The sequence below is a fragment of the Macaca nemestrina genome, chromosome 8 (genome assembly GCF_043159975.1).
Source record: "Macaca nemestrina isolate mMacNem1 chromosome 8, mMacNem.hap1, whole genome shotgun sequence".
NCBI classification, from domain to species: Eukaryota; Metazoa; Chordata; class Mammalia; order Primates; family Cercopithecidae; genus Macaca; species Macaca nemestrina.
The window spans coordinates 50,328,084-50,351,566 of record NC_092132.1 but is presented as its reverse complement, the minus strand read 5'-3'; the positions used below and the strand labels follow the sequence as shown (position 1 = coordinate 50,351,566).

Here is a 23,483-nt window from a genome sequence, read left to right as displayed (position 1 = left end):
TTGACACCATAGACTTCTTTTTCTCTGTGTCACTTTCTGACTTTTCTTCCATTGATTCTCGGACTTGGCTCCTGGACTGGTTCCTGATTTCTCCTGCCTGTCACTTTAGTTGTTCCCTAAGAGTTAGTTCTTCATCTCTCAAACTTTTCCAGGACTTTTGTTTGGAATTTGACACTGTTGACTGTGCTCCTCTTTCTTGAAATTGTCTGTCATTCATCTCCATGGTGTTGTTCCTTTCTGGTTCTCCTTGAAGTGTTTCTTGATTTCAGTGGCTCTTGAAGACTTGGTGGAAACTTTCTATTTCCTTAGCTCCCATAATGCTAATTTTTCCCAGTACTTCTTGTGAACCTTTTTTTTTTTTTTCTTAGGCTTCAGTAGATTCTAGAGTTGGACACGTACCTGCATACCACAGGGCTTTTGCACTTGCTGTTTTTCCTGCTTCTTCCCCTGTACCCCACCTCCACTCCAGTTAGTGCTCAAATGTCACCCTATCAGAAAAGTCTTCCCTGGCCGTCTTACCTAAAATAACATCTTCCTTTTCCATCACCCTCAGTCTCCTTACCTGGCTTAGCGCTTTTCACTACCTGACATTAAAAGTTTGCTTATTGCCTCCCACTTCATTGGAATGTAAGTGACTTTGTTTGATTCTATTGTATATTCTTCAGCATCTAAAGTACCTGGTACATTATGAGCACTCAGTAAATATTTGTGAAATATTAAATATGTAAGTAATCAGATTGTAAGCTCTTTGAGGGCAAAGACTATCTTCAGCTTCTTTTTAATTTCATGATTTCATGAATATCTAAGACAGTTCTCAGCCCTGACAGAGGTATAGATAAAATACATGGAACTTTAGATGAGAAATTACTTAGGACTAACTAGCAGAGTTTTGGGTAAGATCTGAGCACACTGCAGAATCATGAAAGGCAGGAAAGCTTTGTGTGGAACCTGAGCAGTCCCAGTCAATGGACACATAAGGCACCTGAGAAATACCGATTCCCAGGCATCACTCCCTGGAGATTGGGGTAGTAAATCTGGGATGGGGCCAGGAATTAAAATTTCTAAATTTCTAATTAAACAGCCAGGTTTGAACACCACTGGTGTATAGGTTATGTGAAATGTGGTCCTGGAAGATAGGTTTGGAATGGCGGATTGAAGAAAGATTATGGAGTTTTAGAGGCTTTTGAGAGACATTAGAGTATTGTGGATGAGAGTGCAAACTCTGGAACCAGAAGCCTGACTTTAAATCCTAATTCTGCCATTTACTAATCATGTAATCTTAACCTCTTTGTGCTTCAGTTTCCTCATCTGTAGTAGAGGATCATTTTAGCACCCAGCTTACAGGGTTATTTGGATAAATGAGTTAACATATATGAAGAGTTTATAACGTAGTGCGGCATATTGTACATGAAATATGTTAGTTTTCATCATCATCATCAAATAAAGCAGTGATATTAGTGTTGCGGAGTAGGAAACCCTGCTAGCAGTGTTTGACACAAGAGAGTTTAGAAGTTGGGTGATCAGTTAGGAGACTTAGGAGAGAGAGAAAGAGTATGATTTAGAGACAGTAGATGTTTATGTATGTGTATGTACATTTATATATATATGTATACATATGTGCCCACACATAACAAGTAGAATCAACTAGGCTTGATAACTAATTGGATTGTGGCAAGATCAGATAGAGGGAAAGTTGAAGGTTGCATGAAGAATTCAAGTATGGCACTTTGATGGTGCCATTCAAAAGCTACAATGACAGCAGAAACTAATGCTATGTTTGGTGTGGATCATTAGACTTTGGACTAGCTGCTGGACATAATTGAATTTGAGGGGATTAGAGAGAGATGGGCTATTGAAGAATGCAGGACTGTGACTTTTAAAGGAAGTCAGGACTAAAGATGATATATTTGAGAGTCATCCACATAAAAGGCTTATAATTAAAGCTCCAAGTTTGGATGGTGTTGCTGAAAAAGAATGTACAGAGGACCAGGGACAGAACCCCGAGGCCTACCTCTGTTTACAAGGTGAAGGAGAAAGGCCATTTATTAGGAAGAAGAGGAAGGAAAGAATGTTCAGAGAAATAGAACTGAGAGCCAGTGTCTTGAAAATCAAGGGAGAAGATTTAAGAAAGGGGAATATCAGAGTTTTATATGCTGCAGAGAGATTAAAGAGAAAAGATAGATATGGTGATTAGTAAATCATGGATGATCATCGAGTAATTTTAGAGAATGGCTGGGGGTCAAACTGGAGTGTAATGGGTTAAGAAGTGAGTCAGGAAGTAGAGGGCTCTTCCTGGTGTTAGGGAAAATATAAATGAAGACATGGAGACAAGAGTGGGCTTGGCGAATACAGGATGATGGGCATCAGCCTGAGTGACCAGGTGTTCGTAGCCCAGAGTGATAGGGAGTTAGGTTAGATGGACGAGGTTAGAGTCAAGATGTGGAGGCCTTTGAATTCCTGGATGAATTGTTGAAACGACCTATCAGGGAATTAAAGAAGATAAAAATGAAATGATGGTGTAAGGACATTAATTTGTCTGGCTGTGTGGAACGAATTAAAGGTCAGGGAACACAGGGAGATCACCTAGGAGGATCTTACTCATTTAAACAGGAGATAAAGTCAGTCTAAGCTAGGGGTGCACAGGACTTGGTAATGCAAGTATTTCTTCATTTCCCACTTACCACAGAGCTGGGGAGTCAAAGTTATTATGAGATATTGTAAGATAGCTGGAAGATGCTAAAGCTAAGAAGGATGCTAGAGCTAAGAAAGGATGGAATTTTTACTACAGTATTTACTTTTTTCTGAGTCCTTTAGGCTTAGGAAACTAATCTTAATCTACAGGAGATGAGCTGTTTTCTTGCATTTTAGAGAGGCCCTATCAATATTGTTAAACTGCTGGTGTTGCTTTCAGAGCGAGAGTGTTTATTTGCTTAATTTTGACCAGCTTCCTTTCCTCTTCCTTTTTAGGCTAGGTCCTTTCACAAAAGTGTTCCTGTGAAAGCATTTCCTGCTTTTCTTCAGACGGTAAGTAGATTAACAGAGAAGGCTGTATAATTAATGAAGCAGATGTGTATGATCTGTTTTTATATTTTATAAAGTTCCCAATGCACTTCTTTAGTTTGGAGCCTTTGTTTTTATTTCCCTCCCTCATGGTGGCTTTCATTAGTTATTGATGCTTTTGCTGAGGGTCATTTCTGTATTTCTCAGAGGCACGTGAGCTGAGTTTTTAGCACTGACTTTGCAGCCAGATTGTATTGGCTTGAATCTGTTTTGCCCCTTACTAGCAATGAGACCTTAAGTTCCTTAATAACCACATTCCTCAGTTTACTCTTAGGTGAAATGGGAATAATAGGAGAAACTACCTTGTAGGATTGTTAGGCTGCTTATAGCTATATAAGTATTACTTACTCTTCTGTTCATTTTTTTCTCCATTGTGACCTGACCATATGGTAGCAGTGGTTCCAGAACAGTGGTTCATAGCCCACTGCGGAGCTGGTTGCAGTGGGGTAACCTGGAAAACTTTTTAAAAATATAGATTCCTGGAGTCTTCTTACTAAGTAAGACTTTTGGGATTGAGGAGGAAGCCAGTTCCTAGGAGAATCTGTGATTTTAAGAAGTTCCTTTGTAAGTCTCTAAGGACTTGCTTTATGAATCTGGGTGCTCCTGTATTGGGTGCATATATATTAGGATAGTTAGCTCTTCCTGTTGAATTGATCCCTTTACCATTATGTAATGGCCTTCTTTGTCTCTTTTGATCTTTGATGGTTTAAAGTCTGTTTTATCAGAGACTAGGATTGCAACCCCTGCTTTTTTTTGTTCTCCATTTGCTTGGTAGATCTTCCTCCATCCGTTTATTTTGAGCCTATGTGTGTCTCTGCATGTGAGATGGGTCTCCTGAATACAGCAAACTGATGGGTCTTGACTCTTTATCCAATTTGCCAGTCTTTGTCTTTTAATTGGACCATTTAGTCCATTTACATTTAAGGTAAATATTGTTATGTATGAATTTGATCCTGTCATTGTGATATTAGCTGGTTATTTTGCTCGTTAGTTGATGCAGTTTCTTCCTAGCATCGATGGTCTTTACATTTTGGCATGTTTTTGCAATGGCTGGTACTGGTTGTTCCTTTCCATGTTTTTTTTTTTTGTTTTGTTTTGTTTTGTTTTGTTTTGTTTTTTTGAGACGGAGTCTCGCTCTGTCACCCAGGCTGGAGTGCAGTGGCCGGATCTCAGCTCACTGCAAGCTCCGCCTCCCGGGTTCACGCCATTCTCCTGCCTCAGCCTCCCGAGTAGCTGGGACTGCAGGCGCCTGCCACCTCGCCCGGCTAGTTTTTTGTATTTATTAGTAGAGACGGAGTTTCACCGTGTTAGCCAGAATAGTCTTGATCTCCTGACCTCGTGATCCACCCGTCTCGGCCTCCCAAAGTGCTGGGATTACAGGCTTGAGCCACCGCGCCCGGCCCCTTTCCATGTTTAGTGCTTCCTTCAGGGTCTCAAAATCACAAGTATTCTTATACACCAGTAACAGACAAACAGAGAGCCAAATCATGAATGAACTTCCATTCACAATTGCTTCAAAGAGAATAAAACACCTAGGAATCCAACTTACAAGGGATGTAAAGGACCTCTTCAAGGAGAACTACAAACCACTGCTCAGTGAAATAAAAGAGGACACAAACAAATGGAAGAACATGCCATGCTCATGGATAGCAAGAATCAATATCGTGAAAATGGCCATACTGCCCAAGGTAATTTATAGATTCAGCGCCATCCCCATCAAGCTACCAATGACTTTCTTCACAGAATTGGAAAAAACTGCTTTAAAGTTCATATGGAACCAAAAAAGAGCCTGCATTGCCAAGACAATCCTAAGTCAAAAGAACAAAGCTGGAGGCATCACGCTACCTGACTTCAAACTATACTACAAGGCTACAGTAACCAAAACAGCATGGTACTGGTACCAAAACAGAGATATAGACCAATGGAACAGAACAGAGCCCTCAGAAATAATACCACACATCTACAGCCATCTGATCTTTGACAAACCTGAGAAAAACAAGAAATGGGGAAAGGATTCCATATTTAATAAATGGTGCCGGGATAATTGGCTACCCATAAGTAGAAAGCTGAAACTGGATCCTTTCCTTACTCCTTATACAAAAATTAATTCAAGATGGATTAGAGACTTAAATGTTAGCCCTAATACCATAAAAACCCTAGAAGAAAACCTAGGTAATACCATTCAGGATATAGGCATGGGCAAGGACTTCATGTCTAAAACACCAAAAGCAACAGCAACAAAAGCCAAAATTGACAAATGGGATCTAGTTAAACTAAAGAACTTCTTCACAGCAAAAGAAACTACCATCAGAGTGAATAGGCAGCCTACAGAATGGGAGAAAATTTTTGCAATCTACTCATCTGACAAAGGGCTAATATCCAGAACCTACAAAGAACTCAAACAAATTTACAGGAAAAAAAACAACCCCATCAAAAAGTGGGCAAAGGATATGAACAGACATTTCTCAAAAGAAGACATGCATGTAGCCAATAGACACATGAAAAACTGCTTGTCATCACTGGCCATCAGAGAAATGCAAATCAAAACCACAATGAGATACCATCTCACGCCAGTTAGAATGGCGATCATTAAAAAGTCAGGAAACAACAGGTGCTGGAGAGGATGTGGAGAAATAGGAACACTTTTACGCTGTTGGTGGGATTGTAAACTAGTTCAACCATTGTGGAAAACAGTATGGCGATTCCTCAAGGATCTAGAACTAGAAATACCATATGACCCAGCCATCCCATTACTGGGTATATACCCAAAGGATTATAAATCATGCTGTTATAAAGACAAATGCACACGTATGTTTATTGCGGCACTATTCACAATAGCAAAGACTTGGAATCAACCCAAATGTCCATCAATGACAGACTGGATTAAGAAAATGTGGCACATGTACACCATGGAATACTATGCAGCCATAAAAAAGGATGAGTTTGTGTCCTTTGTAGGGACATGGATGCAGCTGGAAACCATCCTTCTCAGCAAACTATCGCAAGAACAGAAAACCAAACACCGCATGTTCTCACTCATAGGTGGGAATTGAACAATGAGATCACTTGGACTTGGGAAGGGGAACATCACACACCGGGACCTATTATGGGGAGGGGGGAGGGAGGAGGGGTTGCACTGGGAGTTATACCTGATGTAAATGACGAGTTGATGGGTGCTGATGAGTTGATGGGTGCAACACACCAACATGGCACAAGTATACATATGTAAAAAACCTGCACGTTGTGCACATGTACCCTAGAACTTAAAGTATAACAACAACAACAAAAAAGTTCCCTAGGTGATTCTGATGCATAGACAGGTTTGGGAACTGTTGTTCTAAATCTCCATAGAGAAGTGATAATTGCTACCAGTTACTTAGAACCTTTTATGAGACAGGCCCTGGGTTAGGTCATTCCATCATTATTCCTAGTCTTCCTAGCAAAAATATGGTTACTTCATTTTATAGATAGAAACCAAGGTTCAAAGATATGTAATATTTGAAAATTGTAAACTTACACATTTTCTGTAATACCAAACATATCTACCTTTTCCCTCTAAAATATACTTAGAGATTAATTTCGATCCCTTCACATCCTCTATCTTAGTTTTCAGGTCTGTGTGTTTGAAATCATTTTGTTTCTTAATTGACCTTGCTAATTATAAAAGTAGTACATTAATATTTTAAATTTTCAAAGTGTAAGAGATACAAAAGAAGAAATTAGAGTTCACACAATTCCACCCTATCTGGGGAGAATGTCTGTTCATCTTTCTGAACCTTTCATATACATATAATCATATGTGTATTTTGTGTACGTCAACACATTATTCTGTATCACCCTGTTTAGTGGTTGATGGATATACCATCAGCTGTTTAACATACTAAGTAAGCTTCATAAAGGTTAAGGACTTTGTTTCATTAACTTTTGTAGAAAAAGGTTGTTCTCAACCCTGTATGCCCCTTATAATCACTTGGAGAGCTTTAAAAAGACCTAAACAATGCTTGGCTGCCCCGCCCCAGACCAATTGTGGACCCAGGCATTGATACTTTTTAAAAGCTTCCCTTTTTACTTTTCTTTCTTTTTGGAGGCAGATTCTCACTCCATTGCCCAGGCTAGAGTGCACTGGTTATGATCTTGGCTTACTGCAGCCTCTGCCTCCCAGGTTCAAGTGATTCTCAGGCCTCAGTCTCCCGAGTAGCTGGGATTACAGACGTGTACCACCACGCCTGGCTGATTTTTTTGTATTTTCAGTAGAGACAGGTTTCGCCATGTTGGCCAGGCTGGTCTTGATCTCCTGGCCTCAAGTGATCTGCCTGCCTTGGCCTCCCAAAGTGCTGGGATTACAGGTGTGAGCCACCATGCCTGGCCTTTTTTTTTTTTTTTTTTTGAGACAAAATCTCACTCTGTTGCCCAGGTTGGAGTGCAGTGGTGGAGTCATGGCCCATTACAGTCTCAAACTCTTAGGCTCAAGTGATCCTCCCACCTCAGCCTCCCAAATAGTTAGGAGCACAGGCGTGTACCAACACACCAGCTAATTTTAAAACTTACTTTTGGAAGAGATGAAATCTCACTATGTTGTCCAGGCTGGTCTTGAACTTCTGAACCCAAGCAATCCTCCAGCCTTGGCCTCTCAAAGTATTGGGATTACAGGCATAAAACACTGTGCCCAGCCCCCTTTAGTTTTAATTGTAAGGTACGGCCAGGGGTAAAAACCACTGTCATAGACCAGTGGTTCCCAAAATGTGGTCCCTGGACCAGCAATATCCACCTCACTGGGGAACTTGTTAGAAATGCAGATCTTGGGCTCCACCACTGACCTGCTGAATCAGAAACTCTGGGGGTGGGGCCCAGCTCTCAGCTTCTGTTTTTTTGTTTTTTTGGGTTTTTTTGAGACAGAGTCTTGCTCTGTTGCTCAGGTTGGAGTGCAATGGCATGATCTCTCCTCACTGCAGCCTCTACCTCTGGGGTTCAAGCAATTCTCCTGCCTCAGCCTCCCGAGCAGCTGGGATTACAGGCATGCGCCACCATGCCCTGCTAATTTTTATATTTTCAGTAGAGGAGGGGTTTCACTGTGTTGGCCAGGCTGGTCTCGAATGCCTGACTTTAGGTGATCCACCCGCCTTGGCCTCCCACAGTGCTGGGATTATAGGCGTGAGCCACCGTGGTCAGCCCCAGCGCTCAGTTTCTATCCTGTGCCAAGAGAGACTAGAGTGGCAACATGGCAATTCCTGAGGAACTGCTTCTGTCATACACCCTCATTCCAGCTTGGACAGGGCCTCTTACTTGTTTTATATTTGGGGCATCTGTTAATTATTTTGTTCAAGGAAAGGATTTGCAGTTTAAAACTCTTTGAACATGACTAATCTAGGTATGGTGTATTCTTCATAGATGAGGTTTCAAGAATTCATATTCAGAAATTTGTAGTGTCTTTGAGAGTTTCACAATCAATTTGTTACTCAGTTTATTTACCATTAGCCAGACTTTCCTTTGAACCAAAGCCTGATGTAAAAATATCCACTTGAGTTCTGTCTGATTTTGAGGTCACATTTCCTCTGTATTCTAATGGAATTTTCTCCTAATCCTAAAAGCAATACATTTCATAGTAAAGATTTGGACAATATAAACAGTATTAGGAGAAAATAGCAATCACCCATGCTTGCTTCAGCAGCACATATACTAACTTTGGAATGATACAGAGAAGATTAGCATGGCCCCTGCGCAAGGATGACACGCAAATTCATGAAGCATTCCATTAAAAAGAAATTACCTATAATTCTAACACCAAAAGAGAACTGCTAGTCATTCTGGGGTTTTTGGAAATTAATTTTTGTGTATAGTTGAAATTATACTTCATATGTTAGTGTACTGTTTGTTGAGCATTTTTTGAATCATTTAAAAAATTTATAAATCTAACGCTTAATGGCTATATAATATTCTATTGTGTGTCTGTACCTTAATTTTATTAACTATTCCTTATAATTAATATAATAACGCTATTAAAATTAACATTCTTACAGATAGCAAGTTGATCACAGTATATTAAGGGATAAAAAAACAAGTTATAGAACATGAAATAGCATGAGCTTTTTTTTTTTTTACAAAAAAAAAGAGAGCATCTGAAAGGAAGTACACTAAAATATTTTCAAAACCAAGAGAACATGTGAAAGAAAGTGCACTGAAATATTTTCAAAGTTTTTTCTTTTATTCTCTTTTAAAATTGTTAATATTTGCTATATATTAAAAATGAATATATCTGTCTAGGTGTATATATTGCAATGTATAGCGTAATAAACACCATGAACTCACCACTCAAGCCAGGAACTAGCATGTCACCATTAAATTGCACTCATGTTTTTCCCATTTCATTCCCCTGCCAATGCCTTAATTTTTCTTTTTTTTTTTTTTGAGACGGAGTCTTGCTCTGTCGCCCAGGCTGGAGTGCAGTGGCGCGATCTCGGCTCACTGCAAGCTCTGCCTCCTGGATTCACGCCATTCTCCTGCCTCAGCCTCCCGAGTAGCTGGGACTACAGGCGCCCACCACCACTCCTGGCTAATTTTTTGTATTTTTAGTAGAGATGGGGTTTCACCGTGTTGGCCAGGATGGTCTCGATCTCCTGACCTCATGATCCTGACCTCGTCCTCCCAAAGTGCTGGGATTACAGGCATGAGCCACCGTGCCCGGCCCACTGCCTTTATTTTTAGGTAGCTCTCCTCAATTTTGTGTGTATTATTTTCTTCCTTTCATTCCAAGAAGACTTTCATCATTTTATATATTCCTGAACAACATACTGCTTAGTTTTGTTTTTGAGCTTTATAAAAAAGGATCATTTTCTATTTATGTCTTCTAGGACATGTGTACACTCTTAATGTTTCTGAGATTTGTGCATATTAGTGCATATTACTGCATCTACCTATAGTACACTCACTTCACTGCAGTATAATATTAATATTTCATTGTACAAATGATTCCTCTTTTTTTAGATCAAAGAATTTCTCGATTGTTTCTCTTTTTTTGAGATGGGGTCTTTGTCACCCAGGCTAGAGTGCAGGCTCACTGCAGCCTTGACCTCCCAGGCTCAAGCCATCCTCCCACCTCAGCCTTCCAAGTAGCTGGGACTACAGGTGTGCACCACCACAGCCAGCTAATTGTTTTTGTATTTTTTGAGAGATGGGGTTTTGCCATGTTGCCCAGACGAGTCTTGAACTCTTGAGCTCAAGCAGTCCACCTGCCTTGGTCTCCCAAAGTGCTGGGATTACAGGTGTGAGCCACCGCACCTGGTCTCTGGATTGTTTCTAAGTTTCTTGCTAATATAAAGGCAACTGGGCACATTGATGCATATGTCTCCTGTTGTCTATATATGTAAGTTTAGGGTTTTAAAAAGTAGATAATGAATTTGTTTGTATTTCACTCCTATATTTATAAAAGTATGGGAAAAAAGTCTGGAAGAAAATATTTTTTGTTTTCTTCGTTTTTGTCTGCATATTCTACAGAATCTATAGGCATAATCCCTGCATTGATCACCCAGGTTCTGTGCTGCAGAACTCTAGGGGGCGCTGCTTATGTGGCCTGAGGAGGTCTGGTGCCTCTTAGAAAGGTGGAGCACAAAATTAAGTGACCTGCCTGTTTAACAAAAATGTTATTAAAGTAAAATAAAAATTTATAAATTAATCATGACAATTGAAAACCAAAATGCAAAGATACTGCACATCATTGGTGTTTTCTATCCTGCTGTTATCCTTGTGGAAACTTTGTCAGGTTTTTTGTGGTGGGGAAAGGATGGGGTGATAATTTTGCCTGGTTGAAAATCATGTGCTCTAGCAACAATGTGGACACCTGGTCGGCTTCTTCACAAAATAATGTCTTAAAAGACAACTTGAGCTACCCCTCATAGTACACTACATTTGGGGGTTCGAGGTGGGGATGTTTCGTTTTCCCTGATTGAAACAGCCTGTTTGCATTCCACTGAATTTAGTAATAAGTCCAGGGAAACATGATTTTGCTAATCCTTTATGTCTTGACCAAAGCTTTTTATATTATGAGCAGAAGAGGCTTGGTTTTTCTAGTACTAGATCTGTGATACCCTTTTACTGGTCTAGTAGAAGCTTCTTAGATGCCTTTTTGTTTTCTTTCTCTCTTTAAAAATTCTCACTTAAATTCTTATTATATAGAAAACCATCTCAGGGAAACTAACATAGCCTAAACACTTGTGTTTATTCTTTAGTTTTTTTTTTTTTAAGTCTTAATCATTTTATGATCTGGTGATTACTATTCTCTTTTTTCCAGGTTTCTCTAGAGGACTTTCTAAAGAAAATTCGGCGAGTGGATTTTGATATATTCCACCCATCTTTACAGCAGAAGAATACATTACTTCCATTATATTTGTATATGCAGTCATGGAGAAAAATATATTAAAATAATTTCATGGCACTGATGTTAATTCTAGTCTATTAGTTTTATAAAAGTTAGGGTTCTTATTTAGGAACAACAGGAAGTGACTGTTAAGGAGAAAATGAATTTATTGCATGGGATGTCAAGTAGCTCACAAAATTGATGAGAAGTTGCCGTGGGACTAGGGTGCCAAGACTGCTGAGATTCTGGCAGAGGCACTGCCATTGGCTGCTGTGCTGTCCCTGGAAGCTGGAGCTCCAACAGGAATATCGGTTTAGCTGTACATAGGCCATAAGCCACACTTGAGCCAGCGGGCAGGGAGAGGGAATGTCATCCTCCCTTCACCACTGGGGAAGGAAAGGGGAAAGGGCTCAAGTTATCATAGGGGCTTACATGCTGAGCAGCTATAACCTAGGTGTTCAGAATAGCTGGAAGATGCATTTATTTAGGAGTCATAAAGAGTGAAATTAATATTTGAGGAGGATCAGTCACGTGTTGTGGGCTTTATATCCCTAACATTTAATTTTTACAATCTTGTGTAAAAATTTATCCATTATAATAATGTGACTTCTTTAAGGTCAGAGTGGCTGGCAAGAGCTAGAGCCTTAATTTGATTTTAGCTCTGGCTGGTCTGGAAGCTTTTACTTTTTTATTAATCCCACTGCCTCACTCTGTCATTCAGCATTATGATCGTGAACAAAACTGTATTGACAAACTTTGTATAAGTGATATTAACAGTATTGTATTGAACATCCATTTAAGGGTTGCTACACTTTATACTGTACATTCTGCACTATACATTGTGCTTCCCAGTGATGAGCACTGTGCTGTATACTTTCATCAGTGTTCTCATTTGGTTTTCCTAAAAGCCTATGAAATAAGGCACATTTTTGTTCATCAAACTTTTAAATTGTTTGAGACCAACCTGGGCAACATCGAAAACCCCATCTCGACCAAAAATACATAAACTAGCCAGGTGTGGTGGTGCACGCCCAGCTACTAGGAAGGCTGAGGTGGGAGGATTACTTGAGCCCAGGAGGGTGAGGCCGCAGTGACACATGAATGTACTCCATCTTGGGTGACAGAGCAAGACCCTGTCTCAAAGAGAAATGAATAATAATTAATAATATAAAACTTTTATAAAATATCTACCAATTGGAAAAACCAAAATTTTTTACATTGCTGGTAACTGGTCGATCTGACTCTAAATGAATCTCACTCTCAGGACCAGGATTATGCCACAGTTTCCTTTTTCCTGTATTTTCAGTAGCCTTGTCTCCTGCCCCATTCGGCTCTATCTCAATTTAAGTCTTCGGTATCAGCTATGAATTAGTGCCTACTGAAATTGTGAGTGGCTTAAAATGTTACATTTTTGCAAATTCAAACAGCTTTTGGAACAAAAGAATACACTGTTTCAATCATCTTGACATCACCCCCACCACACACCTACAATGGCTTCTGATTGAGAGCAAGTAGAAATTAATAAACGTATAGTTGAATGAATGTGCAATGTGGTTTTGTATGTTAGTAGACTCTTAGTTGGTACTGATGCTGAAAGTATATCCTCTTCTTTAATTCTATGGCTTTTGAGAGCCATTCAGCTTATCTTCAAATGAAAATACAAGGAAATGGGGCCAGGCGTGGTGGCTCACACCTGTAATCCCAGCCGAGGCAGGTGGATCACCTGAGGTCACGAGTTCGAGACCAGCCTGGCCAACATGGTGAAACCCCATCCCTACTTAAAATACAACAGTCAGCCTGGTGTTGTGGCGGGTGCCTGTAATCCCAGCTACTCAGGAGGCTGAGGCAGAAGAATCGTGTGAACCCAGGAGGTGGAGGTTGCAGTGAGCTGAGATCACACCACTGTACTCAAGCCTGGGTGACAGAGCAAGATTCCATCTCAAAAAAAATAAAAAAGAAAAGAAAATACAAGGAAATGGGACATGTTTCCTCTTGGGATTCTGAACGATCCAGGGTTGAAAAGTTCATCAGAGAGTTTGTTAGGAAGCATTATCTGCAGGTCTTCCCAGGTTAAATTTGGCAGCAGTCATCTAAGCTTCTTGCTTCCTTTCTAAGGGTCTTAAAAGGAGGGTTTAATTACGTGACTGGATTAGTGGATTCTTTACTGGCTCAGAAGCCGATTTATTATTAAGTAAATAATTTCAAAATACTTTCTAAACCATTTTAAATTTGATGCTTACAGATTTGGATGAACTAAAGTTACCAATGTAGAGGTTCAAGTGGAGTCTTTATCAGTGAAATTTACTGTACTATTGATTTCCTGGTGTAAAAGATACTCCCTTAGATGATGCTGGCATTCTTTTTGATTTTTCAAATCTCAGGGTTTTTATTAGAGTATTTTAAAGGAGTCAGATACATTTTCAAACGATTTTAGATGTACTTGAATAAGTGGATAGCAGATAACATATTAAGTATAAATTACAGGTTATTCTCAATGTAGGTAAAGTTGCATATCATTATGAAATAAGTTTTGGGTAGTTCTCAATCAATTGGCAATATTCTTTGCTTGTGGTTGAATCTCTCCTGTTGATGAAATTGAATTCTTGAGAAATGTAACTGTAGCTAACACTTATTGAACACAAACTTGAACAGGTGGTGTACTTTGCACTTTTGTGCTTTAACCCTCATAGTGAAGTAGGCCTTTATTTTCCAAATGATAAAACGTCTCAGAGATGTTAAGTTCAAGGTCATGGAGGCATTAGTACTAGAGCTGGTTGCCAGATCCACATTAGTTCAATGCCAAAGCCTATTATTATTATTATTATTATTTTTACCATTCTTGAGATTATAAAATAAACTGCCAAGTTTAAAAGCTCAAAGGCACACATTTTTTAGAAATAAGTATTACTGCTTAAATTTCAGATACAAAGTAGGTTAAAAAAGGTAATTACTACATAAATTCCAACTGCAAATTAGGTGAGAGAGAAACAGACAATTGAAATAGGTGTCAGGTGCTGGTCACGGGTGTATATGGTGGGGGACTGTGGGGGGATACTTCACTGGCTTGGCAGTCAAAGAAGGTTTCCCAGAGGAGAAATAGTGTCAGGAAGATTGGGTAGGACCCAGGGCTTGGGGAGGGAGTGTTGACGTTTTTGTGGGGAGGTCCTGGCTGAAGAAACAGTGTGTACAAAGGCCAGGAAACAGAATGGATGGTCTATGTCAAGACTCTTGATTTTTTTTGCCTTCAACTTACTTATGTAAAAAGAACAGAATGTCCAGAGTTCTTAGGATAGTTTGTGAATAAAGTGACCACATCCCCTGATCTACTGAAACACTGAATTAAGATCAAAGACTTGGGAGTTTATATTTTTTCCATTTCAGCAAATCCCTAAGTGCCCTTGGATTTGTTTTAGCTCATATAAATCGGACTTTTCTGAAGACATTGGCTTAATCAATTGCCTTGTCCAGAAAGATCCTTAGAGTTGTAAACATTATATGGTTCCTTACTGAAAATAAAACAAAACGTCCTACTGTTTGTTCCTGCAAGGAACACAGGTCCAAAATTGGGAAGGGTGTTGGAAATGGGTCAGAAGAAGGGGAGAAGAGTCAGTCAGGGAATGCATTAAAATAATTTTGATACTTCATTTTACCTACTTTTTTCTATAATGAATGTGTATTTTTTGGGTAAGTACAAAGTTATTTCTTAAAAGTTAAGACTCTCCAAATGAGAAAGATGCTTGTAGAATGGGAAGGTGATTAAATTTATGGAACAATAAATAGATAGGTAGACATACATTTTTGTATCATATCAGTATATACTAGTTAAGAGTTTGTTCAACAGCAAAAAGGAATATTTGGCACAATAAATTATTAAATATGTAACTCATTCTGTAGTATAAGGTGAAAAATACAGTTATTAGCTACAGGGCAGTAGAGTATTGTACAGTGATGTGAAGTACTTCTAAGAGTGTGGGCTGGACGCAGTGGCTCATGCCTGTAATCCCAGCACTTTAGGAGGCCAAGGCAGGTGAATCTCTTGAGCCCAGGAGTTCAAGACCAGCCTGGGCAACATGGCGAGACCCCATCTCTACAAAAAATATAAAAATTAGCCAGGCATAATGGCGAATGCCTGTAGTCCCAGCTACTCCAATGGCTGAGGTGGGAGGATTGTTTGAGCACAGGAGGTGGAGGTTGCAGTGAGCCAAGCAGGATCGCGCCACTGCACTGCAGCCTGGGCGACAGAGAGACCCTGACTCAAAAAAAAAAAAAAAAAAAAAGTGTGTGTGAACTCCAGAGTAGCTTGTCTGTGTGGGTTCAGTCCCAGCTCTGCCACCCTAAGAGTTGTGTAACCTCAGCAAATTACCCCAAGCCTCTTGCTCCATTTGTAAAACAGGCAAAATCATACCAACCTCAGTGGTGGTTGTGAGGAATAAATGAATTTCTCCATGTAAAGTGCTTAGAATAGTGACCTACATGTAGTAAACAACACACGTTAATATTATTGTACAAAAGACAGACTGGCAGCCTGAACCAAATGAGGCCTGCAGGCACATTTTGTTTTGCAAGCATGGCATTTGAAAAAGAATGAGAAACTGAATGTTTTAGACAGGATGTGTCCTCTCCAGTTGGCCACAGGTCCAGGCATGAGCTATTATCTCAGACTCAGCCTGACTCAAACATTCATGTTACTTGCTTACTCTAAATACTTGTGCTTGTGACCAATGGTTCAGGAGAATCGGTGGATGGTAGATTAATAACAAGGGATCTGAAATTTGAGGCTGACTTCACAAAGCACAGCCGTGCTTTCTCCCAAAATGCCTGTTGTCTTTTAACTGTTTACACATTTCTCCCTCACTTAGCCATATTACTTGAGTGTAGGACAATGTTTTATTTATCTTTGTATACCCAGAACCTAAAGTAGATCCTGTTGCCACTCTGAAAATCTTTGTGGTTCGAATGAACATGCTGTAGTATAATGTGGGCTGGGGGCTCTCAGGAAATGTAAATTGGGGTTCTGTCTGATATGTGAAGGACAAACTGGATATCAGAAAGATGGAACTGGAAGTCTGTGTCAAAGCTGTGGTGTCTGGGCAACACATGGGATGTTCAAGAAACTGGGTTGTTGAGTACAGCTGGAAAGCAGAGTGAGGAGGAAGTGAGGCTGGACGGATAAGGAAATCATAGGCCACATTAAGGTGTTGGGATTTTAAGAGTGACATGAGATTTGAAAACAAGTACTTATCCACAGATGGTCCATAACATGTATTTTGTGTATATCCTAATGGAGATTATCTACAATGTTTCTAATGTAATCATATCTTTAGATAAGCAGTGCCTTTTGAATCAGATATGAGATAAAATGTCTTTTTGTTATTTGATAAGTCTGTGGGTTGACATTTTATTCCCCTCCACAAATACTGTTTTCCTGCAGTGGCTCACACCTGTAGTCCCAACACTTTGGAAGCCTGAGGCGGGTGGATCACAAGGTCAGGAGTTCAAGACCAGCCTGGCTAACATGGTGAAACCACGTCTCTACTGAAAATACACAAATTAGCCAGGTGTGGTGGCGGGCGCCTGTGGTCCCAGCTACTCAGGAGGCTGAGGCAGGAGAATCGCTTGAACCCAGGAGGCAGAGGTTGCAGTGAGCTGAGATTGTGCCACTGTACTCCAGCCTGGGTGACACAGCGAGACTTTGTCTCAAAACCAAACCAAACCAAAAAAAAAGAAAAACAGTCCTGCCATGATGTACTGTGTTTTCCCTTTTATTTTTAATCACGATTAATCTTCCCAGCTGCTTAGTTATATAATAATATCCTGTGTGTTTAAACACAAGCCTACATAATGAATTTCTCAGAGAGTAAGTTCAGGAGCTTTTTTTTAAAACCACAGGATCTCTTTCATGGGCACCACAAGGATTCTTTAGGAACACAACATTGATTTGAGAAGCTATTTCACTATGTCCTATATTTGTTTCTTGCTGCAGTTTTATATGATGACAGTTTTCTAAATTGATTAAGACATTTCTCAAGTTAATCAACATAAAGACGCTGCCTGCACCCCTTTCTTGTAAGCTATTCTATTTAAGATGTTAGAAATAGATCTGTTTGAATCTTGCTTTGAGGGAATGTGTAATACACTCTTTTGTTGTTGTTGTTGTTGTTGTTTGAGGCGGAGTCTCGCTCTGTCGCCCAGGCTGGAGTGCAATGGTGTGATCTCGGCTCACTGAAAGCTTTGCCTCCTGGGTTCACACCATTCTCCTGCCTCAGCCTCCTGAGTAGCTGGGACTACAGGCGCCCACCACCACACCCGGCTACTATTTTGTATTTTTTTTTTAGTAGAGATGGGGTTTCACTGTGTTAGCCAGAATGGTCTTGATCTCCTGACCTCGTGATCCACCCACCTCGGCCTCCCAAAGTGCTGGGATTACAGACATGAGCCACCGCGCCTGGCCAATACACTCTTTCTTAAGAGGTCATTTGAAAAATGAATATGTTTATTTTCTGCTTACACAGCTAACTCCTAAGTGCTCACTGTAAAAATCATGAGGAAAAAAATAAACACAAAAGTGTAAAGGGAAAATATTTTAAGTCACCCATAATTTCACGAGGTAAGACATAGCCACTGTGATATTATCATTCATTCATGTGTGTGTTCATGATTTCTGGCTCATAACTCCCATAACCCTTGTTACAGTCTTTTGCTATAATGTTGGAGTGCTTTAGGCCTCAGAAGCAGGCCTCGGAAAACAATCTCTCTGACCTTCTGCCCTCCCTTCACCTGCTCCTTTTTTTTTTTTTTTTAATTTTATTTTAAGTTCTAGGGTACATGTGCACAATGTTTGTTACATATGTATACATGTGCCATGTTGGTGTGCTGCACCTGTTAACTCATCATTTACATTAGGTATATCTCCTAATACTATCCCTCCCCGCTCCTCCCACCCCCAGCAGGCCCTGGTGTGTGATGTTCCCCTTCCTGTGTCCATGTGTTCTCATTCAATTCCCACCTATGAGTGAGAACATGCGGTGTTTGGTTTTCTGTTCTTGCGATAGTTTGCTCAGAATGATGGTTTCCAGCTGCATCCATGTCCCTATAAAGGACATGAACTCATCCTTTTTTTATGGCTGCATAGTATTCCATGGTGTATATGTGCCACATTTTTTAATCCAGTCTATCATTGATGGACATTTGGGTTAGTTCCAAGTCTTTGCTATTGTGAATAGTGCCACAATAAACATACATGTGCATGTGTCTTTATAACAGCATGATTCATAATCTTTTGGGTATACGCCCAGTAATGGGATGGCTGGGTCATATGGTACTTCTAGTTCTAGATCCCTGAGGAATCGCCACACTGTCTTCCACAATGGTTGAACTAGTTTACAGTCCCACCAACAGTGTAAAAGTGTTCCTATTTCTCCACATCCTCTCCAGCACCTGTTGTTTCCTGACTTTCTAATGATCACCATTCTAACTGGTGTGAGATGGTATCTCATTGTGGTTTTGATTTGCATTTCTGTAATGGCCAGAGATGATGAGCATTTGTTCCTGTGTTGGTTGGCTGCATAAATGTCTTCTTTTGAGAAGTGTCTGTTCATATCCTTTGCCCACTTTTTGATGGGGTGGTTTGATTTTTTCTTGTAAATTTGTTTAAGTTCCTTGTAGATTCTGAATATTAGCCCTTTGTCAGATGGGTAGATTGTAAAAATTTTCTCCCATTCTGTAGGTTGCCTGTTCACTCTGATGGTAGTTTCTTTTGCTATGCAGAAGTTCTTTAGTTTAATTAGATCCTATTTGTCAATTTTGGCTTTTGTTACCATTGCTTTTGGTGTTTTAGTCGTGAAGTCCTTGCCCATGCCTATGTCCTAAATGGTATTGCCTAGGTTTTCTTCTAGGGTTTTTATGGTTTTAGGTCCAACATTTAAGTCTTTAATCCATCTTGAATTGATTTTTGTATAAGGTGTAAGGAAGGGATCCAGTTTCAGCTTTCTACATATGACTAGCCAGTTTTCCCAGCACCATTTATTAAATAGGGAATCCTTTCCCCATTTCTTGTTTTTCTCAGGTTTGTCAAAGATCAGATGGTTGTAGATGTGTGGTATTATTTCTGAGGGCTCTATTCTGTTCCATTGGTCTATATCTCTATGTTTTGGTACCAGTAGCATGCTGTTTTGGTTACTGTAGCCTTGTAGTATAGTTTGAAGTCAGGTAGCATGATTCCTCCAGCTTTGTTCTTCTGAATTAGGATTTTCTTGGCAATGTGGGCTCTTTTTTGGTTCCATATGAACTTTAAAGTAGTTTTTTCCAATTCTGTGAAGAAAGTCATTGGTAGCTTGATGGGGATGGCACTGAATCTATAAATTACCTTGGGCAGTATGGCCATTTTCACAATATTGATTCTTCCTATCCATGAGCATGGAATGTTTTTCCATTTGTTTGTGTCCTCTTTTATTTCACTGAGCAGTGGTTTGTAGTTCTTCTTGAAGAGGTCCTTCACATCCCTTGTAAGTTGGATTCCTAGGTATTTTATTCTCTTTGAAGCAATTGTGAGTGGGATTTCACTCATGATTTGACTCTCTGTTATTGGTGTACAGGAATGCTTGTGATTTTTGCACATTGATTTTGTATCCTGAGACTGCTGAAGTTGCTTATCAGCTTAAGGAGATTTTGGGCTGAGACGATGGGGTTTTCTAAATATACAATCACGTCATCTGCAAACAGGGACCATTTGACTTCCTTTTTTCCTAATTGAATACCCTTTATTTCTTTCTCTTGCCTGATTACCCTGGCCAGAACTTCTAACACTGTGTTGAATAGGAGTGGTGAGAGAGGGCATCCCTGTCTCGTGCCAGTTTTCAAAGGGAATGCTTCCAATTTTTGCCCATTCAGTATAATATTGGCTGTGGGTTTGTCATAAATAGCTCTTATTATTTTGAGATACATCCCATCAATACCTAGTTTATTGAGAGTTTTTATCATGAAGGGCTGTTGAATTTTGTCAAAGGCCTTTTCTGCATCTATTGAGATACTCATGTGGTTTTTGTCTTTGGTTCTGTTTATATGATGGATTATGTTTATTGAGTTGCATATGTTGAACCAGCCTTGCATCCCAGGGATGAAGCCAACTTGATTGTGGTGGATAAGCTTTTTGATGTGCTGCTGGATTTGGTTTGCCAGTATTTTATTGAGGATTTTTGCATAGATGTTCATCAGGGATATTGGTCTAAAATTCTCTTTTTTTGTTGTGTCTCTGCCAGGCTTTGGTATCGGGATGATGTTGGCTTCATAAAATGAATTAGGGAGGATTCCCTCTTTTTCTATTGATTGGAATAGTTTCAGAAGGAATGGAACCAGCTCCTCTTTGTACCTCTGGTAGAATTCAGCTGTGAATCCGTCTGGTCCTGGACTTTTTTTGGTTGGTAGGCTATTCATTATTGCCTCAGTTTCAGAACCTGTTATTGGTCTATTCAGGGATTCAGCTTCTTCCTGGTTGAGTCTTGGGAGGGTGAACGTATCCTAATCTTCCCTCACCTTTCTGATTGTGGGTCATCAGATTCCCATTTCGGAAGGGGTGCTGCCCCAGACCCTGGGGGAAGGAATGCTCCTCAGAGAAGCCAAGAAGAATCTCAACAGATGGGCCTTGCTGGGTTTCCTCACTCAGTCTACGAGCTCAGATCATACCCTTTTTGTTCATTCACATTTCTACACAGTTGTCCATTATGCCTATCCAATGAAGTCTCCATAAAAGGCCAAGAGAACAGGGTTTGGAGCATCCAGATAGCTGAACATGTGGAGGTTCCTGGAGGGTGGAGCTCCCAGGGAGGGCATGAAAGTTTCATGCCCGTTCCCCGATATGTCACCCCATGCATCTCTTCATCTGTATCCTTTGTAATATCCTTTATAATAAGCCAGTAAACATGTGTTTCCCTGAGTTCTGTGAGCCTAGGCTGTAGCAAATTAGTTGAACCCAAGGAAGGGGTCATGGACACCCCAATTTATAGCTGTTTGGTCAGAAGCACAGGTAAAACAAACTTAGGCATGCAATTGGTATGGGAAGTAGGGGGCAGTCTCGGGGCCTGAGCCTTCAACTTGGATCTGACACTATCTCTAGGTAGATAGTGCCGGGATTCAATGGGAGGTCCTGTGGCTGGTGTCCGCTGAAGAACTGATGGCTTGCTGGTGGGGAAAAATTTCCACATATTTCTCCTGACAACCACTATTAACGTTTTGGTCTATGTCCTCTTCTATTTTCTTTCCCCTTGGCATACACACAAGTACATTTTACATATTGTTTTTCAGTCTACATTTTAATTTAGTAATACAATGTAGAAAAGAAGAGATTAGAAAAATATTCTTAATTTTTCTGTAGAAGATGTTTTATTTAGTGGGAGTATGTTCTTTCTCTTATTTTGCAGTTATAATCCAAATGCACTTAAGGCCTCCAGCCTTGTGAGGTCTACCTTTCCTTTAATAACCAAATAAAGTTGCTTAAGCCACCATCCCATGGAATATTCTCTGAAAAGAAAGCATAAGCTTTGCTAGTATTGATAAGGATTCTTAGGGTGGGATGGAACATGGGATTTATATATTTCTGTCACTTCTAGGTGTAGTTTCATTTGCCTTTATTATGGGTGAATTTGAGCATCTTTTATATATTTAAAAGCCATTTGTTTATCCTTTGATTTAATTCTTTCTATTTGTCCCCTTGAAGTTTATAAAACCTTTTCTGCCATGATTTCTTTTAGTACTTTCATGTTTTCATTTCTTGCATTTAGATCCACACGGAATGAATTTGAAGCAAGGTGTGAAGTATACATCCACAGATGGTTGTCCACTTAAGCCAATACCATCAGATTTGAAAAGCCATTCTGAGCATATATCTGTACTCAATTTCTATATGTATCTCAGTCTGAAGGGTACTTATTTTATTTTGAGAAATGAGGTCTCACTCTGTTACCCAGGTTCTAGTGCAGTGGAGTGATCATGGCTCACTATAACCTTGAACTCCTGAGCTCAAATGATCCTCCTACCTCAGCCTCCCAAGTAGCTGGCTCTATAGGCATGTGCCATCATGCCCGGCTTTTTTTCTTTCTTTCTTTCTTTTTTTTTTTTTTTTTTTTTGAGAGAGAGGGTCTCACTATGTTGCCTGGGCTGGGCTCAGGTAATCTCCCTGCCTTGGCCTCTCAAAGTGCTGGGATTATGGGTATGAGCCACTGTGCCCAGCATGAGGGTATTTTAAATAAATTAAAGGCAATCACTTTTAAAGGAAATGTTCTCCTGAGACCCTTTTATTAAAAATAAAAACTCTTAAGTGGGTAGTCACTCTTCACTTGATCATTTTCATAAATTCAGGTTTTTTTAAATCATTGTCTAAATGGAATAGTGTAGAGTCTAGAGAAATCAAATTTCAGCCAATCCCTTCAGTTTTCTCTTTCACTGTGTTTAATGAGAATGAGAAAAATAAGGCATTTTCTCTTTTTCGTTTCCTTTTTTGTTTTCCTCTTCCTCCCTCTTCTAACAGTGAAAAGGCAGCAGAAACAAGGAAGAGGATAAACTCGAGGCTTTGATAAAGCACACTGCAAGTTAGCACACTTCTGAGCAAAAAATGACACATTCCATAGCTCTGAATCATCTTGACTATCCATTTTGTTTTTATTCTCTTAGTTTTGGACAGGTCCAAACTAAAACATTTTTAGTTTGTTGTCCCATCCAGTTTCCCGATGGCTTACCTCAGACATGAACCATAATAACCAGGAGAAGTGGCATGCTGGGCCCAGGGCCCAGCTGAGGAATGTGAGGCCAACTAATAACTTAGCTCCTTCTAAACTAATATCCATTCAGAGAAGTTTTCAAGTCTCATTGAATGTGGATGGAGCTGGTGCCAGGGAGGACTATTTGTCCTGCTCGGGACACTGTCTTCCTAGACCTATCTTGGTGAAACTGGTTTTAGCTGACTGTTCTAATAGCCACTTAGCAGGGCCGGGGGGAGCAAAGTCCAGCTTCAGCACTTGGCCTCTGTCCATACGGAGGGGAAGGGCTCCTGGTTACTGCTGGGCAGGGTGGCAGTTCTGGA

General features: G+C 40.0%; 1 protein-coding gene and 1 non-coding gene across 10 annotated transcripts in view; both read left to right on the top strand.

Moving 5' to 3' along the window:
- LOC105476118 (NADH:ubiquinone oxidoreductase complex assembly factor 6) overlaps nucleotides 1–23,483 on the top strand; it is a 107,002-nt gene that overhangs the window by 26,604 nt on the left and 56,915 nt on the right. For 5 of the 9 annotated variants that reach the window (XM_024791020.2, XM_071067990.1, XM_024791019.2 and 2 more), the window contains one exon: nucleotides 2,968–3,024. In XM_024791020.2, coding sequence (XP_024646788.1) covers nucleotides 2,968–3,024 — 57 coding nt within the window. Of the gene's footprint in view, nucleotides 1–2,967; nucleotides 3,025–11,344; nucleotides 12,953–21,120; nucleotides 21,192–22,185; nucleotides 22,216–23,483 lie in introns of those variants that run through there. The other 4 variants (XM_011731780.3, XM_024791024.2, XM_071067992.1 and 1 more) reach the window with 3 other exon arrangements.
- Nucleotides 8,717–8,819, top strand: LOC112425632 (U6 spliceosomal RNA). Its single transcript, XR_003016753.1, has one exon. It is a non-coding gene; the product is annotated as a U6 spliceosomal RNA (small nuclear RNA).